At 37.8% G+C, this 15,042-nt stretch overlaps 1 protein-coding gene across 1 annotated transcript in view; it reads right to left on the reverse strand.

Annotated features, from left to right (window-relative positions):
* Positions 1-678: 678 nt before the first annotated feature.
* Positions 679-15,042, reverse strand: part of LOC132849129 (uncharacterized) — an 82,427-nt gene continuing 68,063 nt past the window's right edge. Inside the window, exons 6-17 of the mRNA XM_060875332.1 lie at positions 14,920-15,032; positions 14,182-14,293; positions 13,833-13,945; positions 13,313-13,424; positions 13,001-13,113; positions 5,858-5,899; positions 5,361-5,402; positions 4,718-4,786; positions 4,204-4,245; positions 3,093-3,130; positions 944-1,012; positions 679-808 (exon numbers count right to left, since the gene is read on the reverse strand). Of these exons, the coding sequence (XP_060731315.1) occupies positions 965-1,012; positions 3,093-3,130; positions 4,204-4,245; positions 4,718-4,786; positions 5,361-5,402; positions 5,858-5,899; positions 13,001-13,113; positions 13,313-13,424; positions 13,833-13,945; positions 14,182-14,293; positions 14,920-15,032 (844 nt within the window). The 3' untranslated portion in view covers positions 679-808; positions 944-964. The remainder of the gene's footprint in view (positions 809-943; positions 1,013-3,092; positions 3,131-4,203; positions 4,246-4,717; positions 4,787-5,360; positions 5,403-5,857; positions 5,900-13,000; positions 13,114-13,312; positions 13,425-13,832; positions 13,946-14,181; positions 14,294-14,919; positions 15,033-15,042) is intronic.

Genomic DNA, 15,042 nt, shown 5'->3' on the forward strand with positions numbered 1-15,042 from the left:
TGTTGTTTGTTTTGTTAAGGTATAGATTGTGGTAAATAGATCATGGTCCTAATAAGATTTATTGATTTATTTAAGTGTTTATTTATCTTATCTCATCTTATAATTGTTATGTTAGAATTATACCATCTCTCTTTTCCTGGATCCAAGCCAAGTGCAAGCTACATGAAATCGCTCTTTGCCCCCTGGAACCGGCAGCACCACTGAGTGTGGCTCAGAGTGTGAGTGTGAGTGTGGACAAAAGTTAGTAAGAAGGGGTCAATAAGGTGAGGCCTCTAACTCCTCACCCTACAGGAGAAGGCAAGCTAGGAAGGTCTTGCTCAGCATTAGGGGATGTAAAGGTTTAAGTTTCCAGAAAGGAACTAATTGTGTGCAATTCCATCTGTGTGTGTCTGGAGATTCGCCTGACTAGAAACACAAATCTTCCCACTCTCTAAGTCGAGCCACGATCCTGGTACTGCCTTGCTGCCTCCAGCTTCACTGCACTCCCCAGCGCTGTTCAACTGCTGCAAAGATTTTCACCATTGGCTTTAAACTTTCATGTTAATAGAAATAAAAGAGCACTAGTTTCTTCTCACTGCCGTGGGTGTTACCAGAGATAAAGAAATAAATCATGCTTTGCAGCTTCATCATTGTATGGGAAATCTTTAATTTTAACAAAACACAGATTCAATACATATGCATGAATGTGCGTGTAATTGTGTACCTACAGTAAATATTTTGTTATTTGTGTATAAAAGTATATGAATTTGTGTTAGACACATAAACGTCTTTTTAATTCAACTAAGATGAAATTGGACCACACACAAACCTGCAATAAAAACAAAACAAAAAAAATTAAAATACTTGCAGTAAATAACTAACAGTAATTAGGTATCATAACATACATTTTAAATACTAGTAACTACCCTCCAAAGGGAAGAGTAACAACTGGTTGAAAACTTACATGGCTCCAGCTTTTGGTTGTTCACTTTCCTCCAGTATGTGAAGCAATACAAAACTCCTCCATTTTAACCTGTGTGAAAACATCTCTGCATTCATTTATCAGGAACAACAATACCTTGTTGTGAAACCAATAAAAATCCAGAAAATGCTTATCTAATACATTTGTTTGATTATTTATATAATTATTAGCTGCCTTCAGAATACTAATTTATAAGTCAAAGTGAGTATATTCGAAGTTAAATGTTAAATGGAGGTTTACTGTTAATAAATAGAAGATATAGAAGGGGAACATTTCCTAGGAGTGTTTCCTTGTCCTATTGTCTTATGTGATGCAATTATGTAATGAAAATTCTGTGTTTCATGATTTATTCGGATTTTCTGACCTACTGTATAATAAACATGGTGAAAGGTTAATGACTGAATTTTAAGACCCCATGCACAAGAAGAACATCCGTTTTTCAGTCACTTCCACCATTCAATGAAAATAGAAATGACTATGCTCCTGAACAGAAACATGCAAAATTATAAATAGGTGGATAAAGAGACGGGAATCTGTGGAAGGAAGCCAATAGTCCAACGCAGACAAGGAAGAATGTCAGTAGCCAAGCGATGACCTCAATAGGAAGTCATGGTACACAGTCAGAGACCCAAAGCGGCTACCCACTATGCCATAAAGGGAGTTGCCTGCTGCATTTACATGCTGTGAAGACGAGGGGCAGAGACACACTCATCACTGCTAATTTAATAACCACTAGCTTCTTCTCCTGCTCATCAAACATGGGATGAGGTAGCCAAACTGTCATTCAAAAGGTGACATACCCAAAGAGTGCCACAGTGTTTCATGGGCATACTCCACCCACATTAGGTGTTTTGCCAACATTAAAGGGTTCGAGAAAGCCAGATAACAGAGGGAGTGCACCAAATCTTGGTTAACCCTGTCTGTCTGGCCATTTGACTCCAGATGGAATCCCGAAGATAGGTTCAACCGTAGCACTTATTAGACAGCAAGATGCCTTCTAGAACTGACTAACAAATTGAGGGCATCGATCAAAAACCGAGTCAGATGGAAAGATATATGTCATTACTACATGCTGAAAGAGGAGCTCAGCAGTCTGCTTGGCTCAGGGGAGTTTGGGCATTGGGAAAAAAATAAAAATAAAATAAATAAGTGTGTCTCAGCAACTGTGGGATCACTGGCTCTACAAGACTGGATTGGGGGCTTTTTCTCGGGACAGTGACTGTAGAAGAAGCTTACTGGGGCTGCAGCAGGGCCTGGATCTGCCCCAGTCATATTACTATTTCTCAAACTTCAATAAACAAGGTTGCCAGGGCCTGCTCAGGTTTTCCCAGAGCATTGGCTTGGCAAGATGCAGCCCACCCTATCTACTCCTGATCTGCACACTTGTGGTCTGGTGCAGACATACTGTTAAAGAGGAAGGATACAGAGTGGAAGTGAGTGCTGAGCATGGCCCGTGATACGATTGGAAAAAGAGGTGGGAAACTGTGGACAGGAAGCCGGATCAATAGTCCAGCACAGATATGGAAGAATGCCACTTGCCAAGTGATGACTTCAATAATAATAATAATAATAATAATAATAATAATAATAATAATAATAATAATAATAATAATAATAATGATTTATAGGAATGATGGCAAGATCAGGACTCGAACCAAGCATTTTGTGTGAATTGCCATTTTAGTTGAAGGCATACATATATACATATATGATTATTAGAGTTTTTTTGACTTGTATGCCTGCTTAATTTCATAGAAGGGCCCCAGAGATACGGTAGTGAGTGTAAAAAAAATTACATTGGGGTCTGTGCGTGTTTATTTTTCATTAATTGATTTGATGGCACAGTGCACATTTATGTTTCTTTTAAATTGAATGGCACAAAGGCATAACAATTCTATGTTTGAGCCATTCTGTTGAGCTAGTTACCCTGGATAAGGACAAATGCTCTAAATGTACTGCTATTTTTACTCTAATACTAATACTGTGTTAGTCACAATTCCCATATTATACTAAAACAGTAAAATTACAGCCATACCCCCCACAACTATATAATTGCTTTATACTACAGTACTAATTAGGACCCTAGTAGAGATAATAAAATGTAAATTGTGTGGTTAATTAATTTACGTACCATAGTTAGTGTGACAGGAGAATCTGTCTTTCCAGACTCTGGTTTGAAAACAAAAAGCTGATTATAATTTTACATTAATTATAACAACATATACTGAAACACACAACTGTCTGTAATACTAGACAAACACCACACCACTGTAGAGACCACTATACTATATAATGTAGTTTACTTCCTATTATGCAAAGATGTTTTAGATTTTAATTTATTTGCTGTACTTTATGTCAGCAGTGTGTCTTTGTTAGGAATTGTTATTAGCTACTTGGACATTTCCCTGCCAGACCAACAGAAAGTGCTGGCAGGCATTTCTTCATAGCCGGCTTTCTGTTTGTTATTCCCCACGTGAGCTGTGCTTTACCCTTCCTATTGTTCCACATTTCAAATTATGTCACCTGTTCCTTATTTACCCTAATGTTTTGCTCTATCTATATCAGCCCTTTTCTATCTCTCTTTGTCAGTCATTGTTTTGTGTTTGCACAGTACATTCAGATGTGTTTCTAGGTTTCCATGTCATTGTTATATTTTGTTTTTAAGTTGTATTTGTCCCATGTTGGTTGTAAGTCTAATTGTATTTTATTTGTATTAATTAAAGCTGTGCTTTATTTGATCCTTCATTTGGGTTTGCTTCTCTGCACACAGGTGATCATGATTACCACAGAGACCGGGTTTAATCCCTGCTTTGGGTTGTTTCTCTCAAATGTTACAGAATTACTAACCTTCTGCAGGCCCAGCAGGATTGCACAGGTAGTTTCCTATTTTATTCCTAATGAAAAAATGAGCTGGCAACAATGGTAAAAGCTGGTAAAAGCCCTGGACTATATATATATAGCCCTTTTATATCTGTCTGTCAGTCACAGCTTTTTGTATGCACAGTACGGTCAGATGTGTTTTGAGGTTACCATATCATTGTTATGTTTTGTTGTTTGAGTTGTATTTGTCCCTTGCTTTATTTGATCCTGCATTTGGGTCTGATTTTGTGGGTGATTGTGATTACTGCAGAGATCTGCATTTGATCCCCACTTCAGTTTGTATCTCACTCAGTTACAGGAATCCATTAGAGGGAAAAATACTGCAGACACACATACTAAAAAAATAACAAATAACAAATTACCCAATTCCTCTGAGTCATCTTGCTGAGTTGGATGACTTTTAGCTAAAATAGAAAACAGCAAAACTTTACCAAGAGACAACAAGTGGAACCATAAGCTGTGAGGTAGTAATACTACACACTGTGCTAATTTACTGCAATTTTAGTTTATGCTATAATTATTCAGACCTGCTACCTTTACCACTCTTCCAAATGAGGCATCAGTACAGTTTTATGAGAGAAAAAGTGAAGACTGCTATGCTAACATTAGACCACTAGAGTTGTTGTTGTTATTATTATTATTATTATTATTATTATTATTATGTGGTATATTTGACGTATCATGATAGACACTACACTTCCTAGTACAACTACAGAAATGGTCTCTGTACCAGTTATGACCAAGCTGTTGTTTATTCTGTTATCCTTTTTTTTTGGTTTTTGTCTGTTTGTTGTTCTCTGATCTTGATTATGTTGTTTGTACATTGCTGACTTGTGGTTGTTTATAGATTATATGTTCAGTAAAAGCATTAGGTACCTGCACTTGTGTCCATACCCAAGTCCTGACTGGCTGATGAAGTAGAAACTTGTTCAGTAGTAACAGGCTCTGGTTAAAACAATAGTTATATAGTTATGTATAGTTATGTATACCAACATACAGTAAAACAGTGCAACAGTCTATACTACTATACTAACACCATTCCACTATAGATACCACTATGCAATGCAATTTGTTCAGATACACTTGTCCAGATCAATTTACATCATGTTTTATTTAATATTTATATATCTGAACACCGTCCTTCTATTTATATCATTATAATGTTAATTATAATACTGTTCCATGTATACCCTAATAACCCTATACGACTGTAGATACTAATATGGCATTGCAGATAAAGCTTTAGATATCACAGTACAATACAAGCAAATACTGTATAAATGATTACTTCCTATTTACTTACTGTATATATAATTAAATCACTTTTTGTACTATGTATAATAATTTATGTAATACCAAAATAGCAGTATACAACTGTAGATAATTTACTATTGTAGATAAAACTATACAATACCAAAAATCTAAATATTACAATACAACTATAGATATTAAAATATAATGCTACAATAAATACTAATATAAATACTTATTTACATGTGTAGGTGATTCATTTACTTACGTTCTATATTATCTGAGGTGATTAAAACTGGTTTGTCAGGCTCTGGTTAAAACAAGAAAAGATCATATAAGTCATTTTCCCTTCATACTAACATATACAAAAGCCATACAAAGGCCTATGCTACTACATTAACACTGTAATACTATTTATGCTACTCAACTTATACTTTCACTTTATAAATACTATAACACTAAGACTATACCACTATTCTAACACTATAAATACTTCTATTTTAGCAAAACTCAGATAGATTTATTAGATTTATATTTGTAACCATTATCCCTCTGTTTATATTATAATAAGAGATAATACTATACCATTTATACTAGTGTAGGTACTACCATAATAACAGTATAAACTGTAGATACAATTGATACTATGCCATTGTAGATAAAACTATACTATACTAGAAATCTAGAGATAACCATATAAGTAACAATAGCTACTAATATAAATACTTATATTCTACAAGAATTATTGTATATGTGATTACTTACGTTCAATTTTGTCTGAAGCAGGTAAAACTGGTTTGATAATCTCTAGTCAAAACAACAAAAAAAATCATATAATAAGTCATTTTGCTCATTCTCTAATATACAAAAATGTCTCAGGTTATGTACGCTGGTGAGAAAAGGTTTGGAAACACCTACACACTTATATTATTACACACTACACACACCTTTATGGATTAACCCTGATATAAAGAGAAGAAGAGGGTTTTTAAATCAGAAAACAATGAGGAGCTGTAAACGTTACAGAGGGAATTGAGAAAGAAGTTCAGGAAAGGAAAAGCATGCTGTTGTGTCTGCAGTCAGATAAATAATAACACGACACCATCGCTTGCGGTGCAACTCAGTTATTTCCTATTTACTGAACCGGAACTGAATGCAAAATAATACATCATTATATAGATCACCACTAGGGGGCAGGCTTATCACAAAACTATGACTCGCGTTATATAGTACATACATTACACTTTCCTCCCCCACTAGATTAATTATACTGAGAAACATGAAACACAAAACCAAAACGTACTGCATTACATCAACAGGTACTCTAACAAAATGTTTCTAATTTAACATAGCTACAAATCAAGCCTTTGAGGAGGTTTTCTACATCTCTCAGGATAACGTCTCTGTAAGCCTAGGTGAGATTCAGGTGCAGGTGCAGGCGCAACCGGCATTGTGACATCTGGTTCATCTTCATGCGACTCAGATTCATTCACGTTAACTGATGTAGGAGGGACAGTGTCGACAGCATTGTTGTCCTTGGCATGCGAATCAGGGGCAGGTAAAGGTGAGGATTTTGTCTGGCGATCCACCAACTGATCTACATGGCGTCTCCAAGTATTTTCTCCAACCTTCACTGTGTACGTCAAGGGTCCCGTTCTGGTGGTGATAGTACCTGGTTGCCACTTTTCCAGTCTGTAGTCGCGTGCTAAGACCTCTTGTCCAACTCGGAAATTTCTTGTAGGTCTGTCCTTTATCTGCTCAAATTGTTTATTTTCCACGTCACGTCGAACATTTGGTCTGATGAGATCCAAGCGAGATCTTAAGTTTCTTTTAAGGAACATCATCGCTGGTGTTTGGCCTGTCGTGGCGTGTGCTGCATTCCTGTACATGAAAAGAAAGTTGTCTATTTTGTGTTGTAGCGAAATGCTGTCATTGTCCATTGCTTTTATTGCTTTCTTGAAAGTCTGCACAAACCTTTCCGCCAAGCCATTAGTGGCAGGATGGTATGGCGCAGAAGTGATGTGTTTGACTCCATTCAGCTTCATGAATTTCCGAAACTCGTCTGAGACGAACTGTCGTCCATTATCTGTGCATATCTGCTCTGGCAACCCATTCCTGGAGAATATTGTTCTCAATACCGAAACAGTGTTTTCAGATGTGGTTGTCTTCATCGGAACAACTTCAGGCCATTTAGAATGTGCGTCCACGGCGATCAAGAACATGGAGTCCCTAAATGGACCAGCAAAGTCAACGTGCACTCGTTGCCATGGTGTTGACGGCCATTCCCAGGGATGCAAAGGAGCTAATGGTGGAGAGTTCTGGGTCCGTTGACATCCAGGACAAGCCTTTGCCAGATCCTCAATCTGCTTGTCGATTCCCGGCCACCACATATAACTACGTGCAAGATTCTTCATTTTTACTGTGCCCAAATGCCCTTCATGTAACGTGTCCAACATCTTACTACGCAATTTGGAGGGAACGACAACTCTTAATCCACACATCAGCGTTCCTTGACACACAGAAAGCTGTTCTCTTCTCGCTGAGAATGCTGGATACAGTGAGTTGCCGTGTGCTGGCCACCCGAGAACTGTGATGTCATAGACTTTGGACAATGTGGGGTCATTACGGGTTTCTTTCTGAATAGTGGCATTTGTTACAGGTAACTGACTCACAATTGTGGTGTGAAACACGTCAGCTGGATCCACACTATGTGACTCGTCTGTTGACTTCAGAGGCAGACGTGACAAGCCATCCGCGTTACCATGTAGTTTGGTGCCTTTGTACTCAATATCATATTGGTGAGCACCCAAGAAGAGTGACCAACGCTGCAGCCTAGCTGAGGCCATCGCTGAGACACCCCTCCGCACATTAAAGATCGAGACCAAGGGCTGATGGTCCGTGATCAGGGTGAATCTTTGACCATACAGGTAATGGTGGAACTTTTTTACACCCCACACAAGGCTAAGTGCTTCTCTGTCTATTTGTGCGTAGTTACGTTCTGCTGCCGTTAGTGATCTCGATGCAAAGGCTATCGGTTTTTCTGTGCCTTCTGGAAACTTGTGTGACAGCACAGCGCCAATTCCATACGGCGATGCGTCACATGCCAGCCTGATGGGTATGGATGGATCGAAATGAGTCAGCACTATATCAGAAGTTATGAGCATCTTGGTCTTCTGAAAAGCTTGTTCGCAACTGTCTGACCATTTCCACTGTGTTCTTGTTTGCAACAGTGTATTCAATGGGTGTAGCACGGTCGAGAGGTTTGGAAGAAATTTGTGATAATAGTTCACAAGTCCGAGATATGATCGGAGTTGAGACACATTCTGTGGGTGTGGTGCATTTAACACAGCTTCGATTTTGTCCTGTGACTTGTGTAGACCATCTTTGTCTATCACATGACCACAATAAGAAATCCGAGACTTGAAGAACTCACATTTCTCTTTGTTAGCTCTTAGTCCATACTCACACAGTCGAGTCAGCACACGTTGTAAGTTTTGGAGGTGATCTGCATCGTCCTTCCCTGTTACAATGATATCGTCCAGGTAACACTGCGTTCCTGGAATACCCTGCAGCACCTGGTCCATCGCTCTCTGCCACAAGGCAGGGGCTGATGCAATTCCAAAAACAAGACGGTTGTACTGATAGAGCCCTTTATGTGTGTTGATGGTCAAGAATTTCTTGGATTGCTCATCCATCTCCATCTGGAGGTATGCTTTGGCCAGGTCAATTTTTGAGAAGTGTTCTCCCCTGGACAAGGATGCGAAAATATCTTCAATGCGTGGCAGGGGATACTGTACTACATGAAGAGCTGGATTAACGGTCACTTTAAAGTCCCCACAAATACGCACATCCCCTGTCTTACCCTTTTTGATCACAGGAACTATGGGCGTTGCCCATTCACTCCGTTCAATTTTAGTCAGGATTCCTGTTCTTTCCAAATGATCCAGCTCTGCCTCCACCTTGGGACGAATTGCATATGGGACTGGGCGGGCTTTAAAGAATTTTGGAGAAGTGTCTTCTTTTAACTCCAGAGTCCCTTTTATTCCTTTAAGTGTTCCTATCCCTTTCCGAAACACAGCTTCTGCATTTTGTACAATTTGCGTTAAAGTAATTTGTGTCTCTTTGTTTGTAATTTGCTGGGACATATCCAAGTTTTTTATTGCGTGCCAGTCCAGAGGTATTTTCCTCAGCCATTCACGTCCGAACAATGCAGGCCCTCCATTTTCCAGTACATACAGGTTGAGCTGTTGCTGATTTTCTTTGTAATTCACAGTTACTGGTAATTTTCCTTTTGGAGACACTTTTTCACCAGTATAAGTCTTTAATATCACTGATGTCTGTTGCAGTGGTATTTTTGAAAACAGTCGTTTGTAATCAGCTGCTGAGATGACCGATAAGGCAGATCCAGTGTCTAACTCCATCTTGAGTTTAACACCTGATACTTCTGGCGTAAGCCAAATAACTCTTCGATCTGTCTCTTTAATACTGTACAGTTCCAGGCATGAGAGATCATCAGTATCTGAACTTGTGTTCGCTTCATTTTCAGTTACTTGATGTACAGTGGCAGATTTACGTTTCACTTTGTACATTCTGTCTTTCTGTACCTTCTGTTTATCCATTTTGCATGCTCTCTCGATGTGCCCCTTTTTATGGCATCTTCTACACTCTTTATCCTTGAACCAGCAGTCATTTGCATCATGAGACATTTTTCCACAGCGATAGCATTTTTGTTTTCTTTCCGATTTCAGTGCCAGTTTATTTGTTGCACATTCTATTGATTTTTGTTGCAATTCTAATGCATCTTTTGCTGCAGTCTCCATGGATATTGCAATGTTCAATGCACGATCGAGCGTCAAATCTTTTTCTGTCAGCAGTCTTTTTTGTGTACTTTCATTATGCATACCACAAACAAGTCTGTCTCTTAATGCATCTGCCAGCCCAGCTCCGAACTGACAATGCTCTGACAATCGGCGTAACTCAGCTATGTATTCGGAAACACTTTCTCCTTTAGCTTGGTTCCGCTTGTGGAATCTGAATCTTTCCGCAATTAGTAAAGGTTTGGGGCTCAAATGTTCATTTAAAATGTCCACTACTTGCTGGAACGATTTATCCGCTGGCCTTTCAGGGGTTAACAGACTACGAAGTAGTCCATAAGTTTTCGCTCCCATCACGCTCAGCAAAACAGCCACTTTCTTATCATTCTCAATGTCATTGGCCTCACAGTATAGCTCCACCCTTTCCACATAAGTTCCCCAATCCTCAGCATTACTATCAAATGCGGTGATAGTTCCAATCATTGACATTTTCGCTGGTTTGCAGTTTCACATGAGACATTAATTGGCTTCTCTTTCTGTTCAATGTAACTCACGCGCTCTTATCATGAATATTCCTTTCCGTTTCCAGACCATTCAGGTCTTTTTGTTGCATCCGTGTTTGTCGGTCCGAAAACTCGTCGCCAATTCTGTTGTGTCTGCAGTCAGATAAATAATAACACGACACCATCGCTTGCGGTGCAACTCAGTTATTTCCTATTTACTGAACCGGAACTGAATGCAAAATAATACATCATTATATAGATCACCACTAGGGGGCAGGCTTATCACAAAACTATGACTCGCGTTATATAGTACATACATTACACATGCTACAGGAGAAAGATGGAGTGTTAGTGGTGTGTGGAAGGGGCTCAAAACCATCACAGGTCATATGTCGCCCAGCTCTCAGGCTGAGGGTGACCTGAAGTGGGTAAATGACCAGAATCTTTATTTAACAGAACTAATCAGCTAAACACCCCTGCCCCCACTCAGTCCAGACAGCATCCGCTCCAGACTCCTTAAGACCAGTGCAGACCAGCTGTGCTGTGTATTGTTGTACATGTTTGGTCTGAGCCTGAAGTTGAGGAAGGTGCCACAGCTGTAAAAGACATCCTGCATGGTACCTGTACCAAAGGCGTCACGTCCAAAAGACTTTGGGGACTACAGACCAGTACCACTGACCTCACATCTGATGAAGACGGAGCAGCTCTGACTTCTGGTGAACCCATCAATGGATCCACATCAGTTTGCCTACCAGCCTTGAGCCATTGGAGTGGAAGACGCTGTCATCTTTCTCCTTAATAGGGCTTTTTCAGACCTGGAAAAGTTTGGGTTTTTTGACTTCCTCTGATATCCTCTGAATAACTCTAAACAGCCATGGAACTCAACCAAAGCCAGGCATTTTAGGCTCTCTTGTTTCAAGAGGTTTAACTTCTTGCTGTCTTACGTCATCCCAGCACCAAAAACAGCAAGCCCAACACTCTCTCTTGTAAGGTTGCCCCAGACCTTGCCTTGAAATCTGTATGCCCCCGATCACCTACGATCCCAGGTCCTTCATTGGAGCCACAGCTCCTGCCTGCTTTGTCACCCCAGGTTTCCCCACAATCTTTCAGTCCTCCAGCAGCGCCTTTTGTGGCTTAACTTCAAGAAGGATGTCCAGGAATTTGTGGCAGCATGCTCTGTCTTTTCCCAACAGGAAAACATTCAAGACTCCCCCAGCTGACTATCTCCCAAACATCAGCACAAACATATTGCATAGGCACACCTTGGATAAAGACTTTAATGAAGCCTACATGCCTACAGTGGAAGGCAGATTGTGCACCCCATAGGCCAGGAAATCGGCTCAAGTGCAGTATAAAGTGCAATAATATATAATACATATGTTATTATAATATGTAATAAAAAAATACAAGCAAAAAATTTTGTATATGAATCATACAGGGGGCATGGTGGCTTAGTGGATAGCATGTTTGCCTCACACCTCCAGCTTTGGGGGTTCGATTCCCGCCTCCACCTTGTGTGTGTGGAGTTTGCATGTTCTCCCCGTGCCTCGGGGGTTTCCTCCGGGTACTCCGGTTTCCTCCCCCGGTCCAAAGACATGCATGGTAGGTTGATTGGCATCTCTGGAAAAAAAATTGTCCGTAGTGTGTGATTGTGTGAGAGAATGAGAGTGTGTGTGCCCTGCGATGGGTTGGCACTCCGTCCAGGGTGTATCCTGCCTTGATGCCCGATGACGCCTGAGATAGGCACAGGCTCCCCGTGACCCGAGAAGTTTGGATAAGTAGTAGAAAATGAATGAATGAATGAATGAATGAATGAATAAATGAATCATACATGTACCACTTATATGTTACCATGCTAATAATATACCACTATAGACACCTCTATATGAGCATATATACTAACAGACACAGATATATTAACAGAAATAATGTATATCTGATCAGTTTTCTTCTGTTCTATATTGGCTGAGGCAGAAGAAAATGGCTTGTCTGACTCTAAAATAAAACAATAAAATACCAAATTAAATTTAACAGATCATTTATTTCTTATACCAAATTATGAATTCTGACAGTACAACTGTCTACACTATACTACACTAACACTATACTGTACATTTCTAAGTTCATTATATAGACAACATGCCTATTGCTATCATAACAGGATAAAATTCATAGAGCTAAAAAAGTTTGGAATCAAATTCTGTACTTTCTGATCATCTTCAGCTCCTGTCAGCAAATGTCTCATCCAGACTTTTTTGCTGTTCTGCTGTTCTTTTTGTAAATTAGGGAATAATTGCATAAAAACTTTTGATATTTTGTCATTTAATTATAAGTTTAACTAAAAGTTTATGAAAGAAAAAAAAATACAAAACAGCTGCTTAAACCTGATGTAAATAGGCTTATGATATTTTTCTAACAACAGAAACAGGTAGGTTTGTTATATATGAATTTATATAAATAAATCAAGCAAAAAATGTCAGTTTATATTAAAAAAAAATTCACCTGCTCCATTACAGGAAATGATCCATAAAATGATATTCTGTAAAATTAATAATAATTTTGTTATTAATGGATAAAGATTCCCTTACTACCTTCATTTTTCATTTTCAGAAGGTAAAACTGTAGCTCAATTTTGTTTATGTTGTTCTTCACCCACTCAACTTTGGGATCTGCACACACACGACGGCCATCGTTCTGGATAAAGCTGTAGAGGAGAGAGAAGATTTACATCAGTGTGAAACTGTATATTATCTTGGAGGTCATGAAGCATGTCAGATTGTCTGATTTTATTACAATTAGATTATATTACTCACTAATATAAAGAAACAATATACATGAAAAACAAAACACATTTTATTATGAATTCAAATTAATTGAAAAAAATAAAGTAGCTGAACACTTACATGATTCCAGGTTTTAGACACTGAAGCTCTGTTTCTCTATACTCTGTAGTGACTCCTACAGGGATTGGTTGTGTCTGAAATCTCACACAACACCGAAAATGTCCAAGTGCATCTGTGTGAAAACATTTCTACATTTAGTTCTGTGATTAAATGTTCAGTAAGAAAATATTAGACACTTTTATATCTAGTATCAGATGCAGATTATTGTAGCTATTAAACTGTATTATCTTAATGTAAGTGAGAACAGGAACTAGCTTGTATATAAAAAGTTTGTAATCAATTCCTGTATGAAAGACCAACAAAGTGTCTTTTAATTACAAGTTTACAATATTAGAAACAGGTATGTTAGTGTATTATATTATATTATTTAAATAATGGTAGAATAAATCAAGAAAAAATAATTTAAAAATGATTTAGATTTATTTATTTTTTTTAAATAACGTATTCCACCTGCTCTTTTACAGGACATTTTGTACAAAATAAATAACAATTTGATATTAATGGATAGAGGTTTACTAACCTTCAGTGTTGTTCAGATTAATAAGCAGAAGCTGGTCAATTCTGTTCATGTGATTCTTCACCCACGTGTCTTGGGGATCTGCACACAAAGGACGACCGTTCTGTAGAGTAAAGCTGTAGAGGAGAGAGAAGATTTACATCAGTGTGAAACTGTAATAAAATCAGAAAATCAGACACTCTGACACGCCTCAAACCTCCAAGATAATATAAAGTTAGATTCATATATAAGATTTATAAGTTAGATTCAGTACCAAGATCAATTCTATTACACATAAACATAAAGAATTAATAGACATAAAAATATTAACTTTTATTATTAATTAAAAATAAACAAGGGACTGAACACTTACATGACTCCAGGATTTGTACACAGAATATCTGTTTCTTTATAATATGTAATGACTCTTATAGGGATTGGTCGTATCTGAAAGCTGAAACAGCACTGATCTGGTCCAACTACAACTGTGTGAAAACATTTCTACATTTAGTTCTGTGATTAAATGTTCAATAAGAAAATATTAGACTCTTTTATATCTAGTATCAGATGCAGATTATTGTAGCTATTAAACTGTATTATCTTAATGTAAGTGAGAACAGGAACTAGCTTGTATATAAAAGTTTGTAATCAATTCCTGTATGAAAGACCAACAAAGTGTTTAATAAATAATAAATAATTCATTACTCCTGATACTTTCTGATACTCTTCAGCTCCTGTCATCAAATGAGTCTCATCCAGTTTTATTTGCTGTTATTTTTGTAAATTAGAGAATAATTACATAAATAATTTTGATATTTTGTCTTTTAATTACAAGTTTACAATTTTACAAGTTTATGGAAAAAACCAACAGACAAAAAGCTGCTTAACCTGCTTTAAATATGCAGAACTTATTTATTTTTCTAAAAACAGAAACTATGTTATTGTATTATATTATATTATGTATATAATGGTAGAAAAAAATGATTTGAAAAATATCTAGAAATTAAGTCAATTTATAGTTAAAAAAGGACAGTATTCCACCTGCTCTATTACAGGAAATAATGCACAAAATAAATAATAATTTGTTATTAATGGATAGAGATTCACTCACCTTCAGTGTTTCTCAGGCTGTAAAACAGATGCTGCTCAATTGTGTACATGTGATTCATCACCCACAAGTCTTTGGGATCTGCACACACAAGACGACCGTCCTGTAGAGTAAAGCTGTAGAGGG

This window comes from Tachysurus vachellii, chromosome 7 (genome assembly GCF_030014155.1).
Source record: "Tachysurus vachellii isolate PV-2020 chromosome 7, HZAU_Pvac_v1, whole genome shotgun sequence".
Taxonomy (NCBI): domain Eukaryota; kingdom Metazoa; phylum Chordata; class Actinopteri; order Siluriformes; family Bagridae; genus Tachysurus; species Tachysurus vachellii.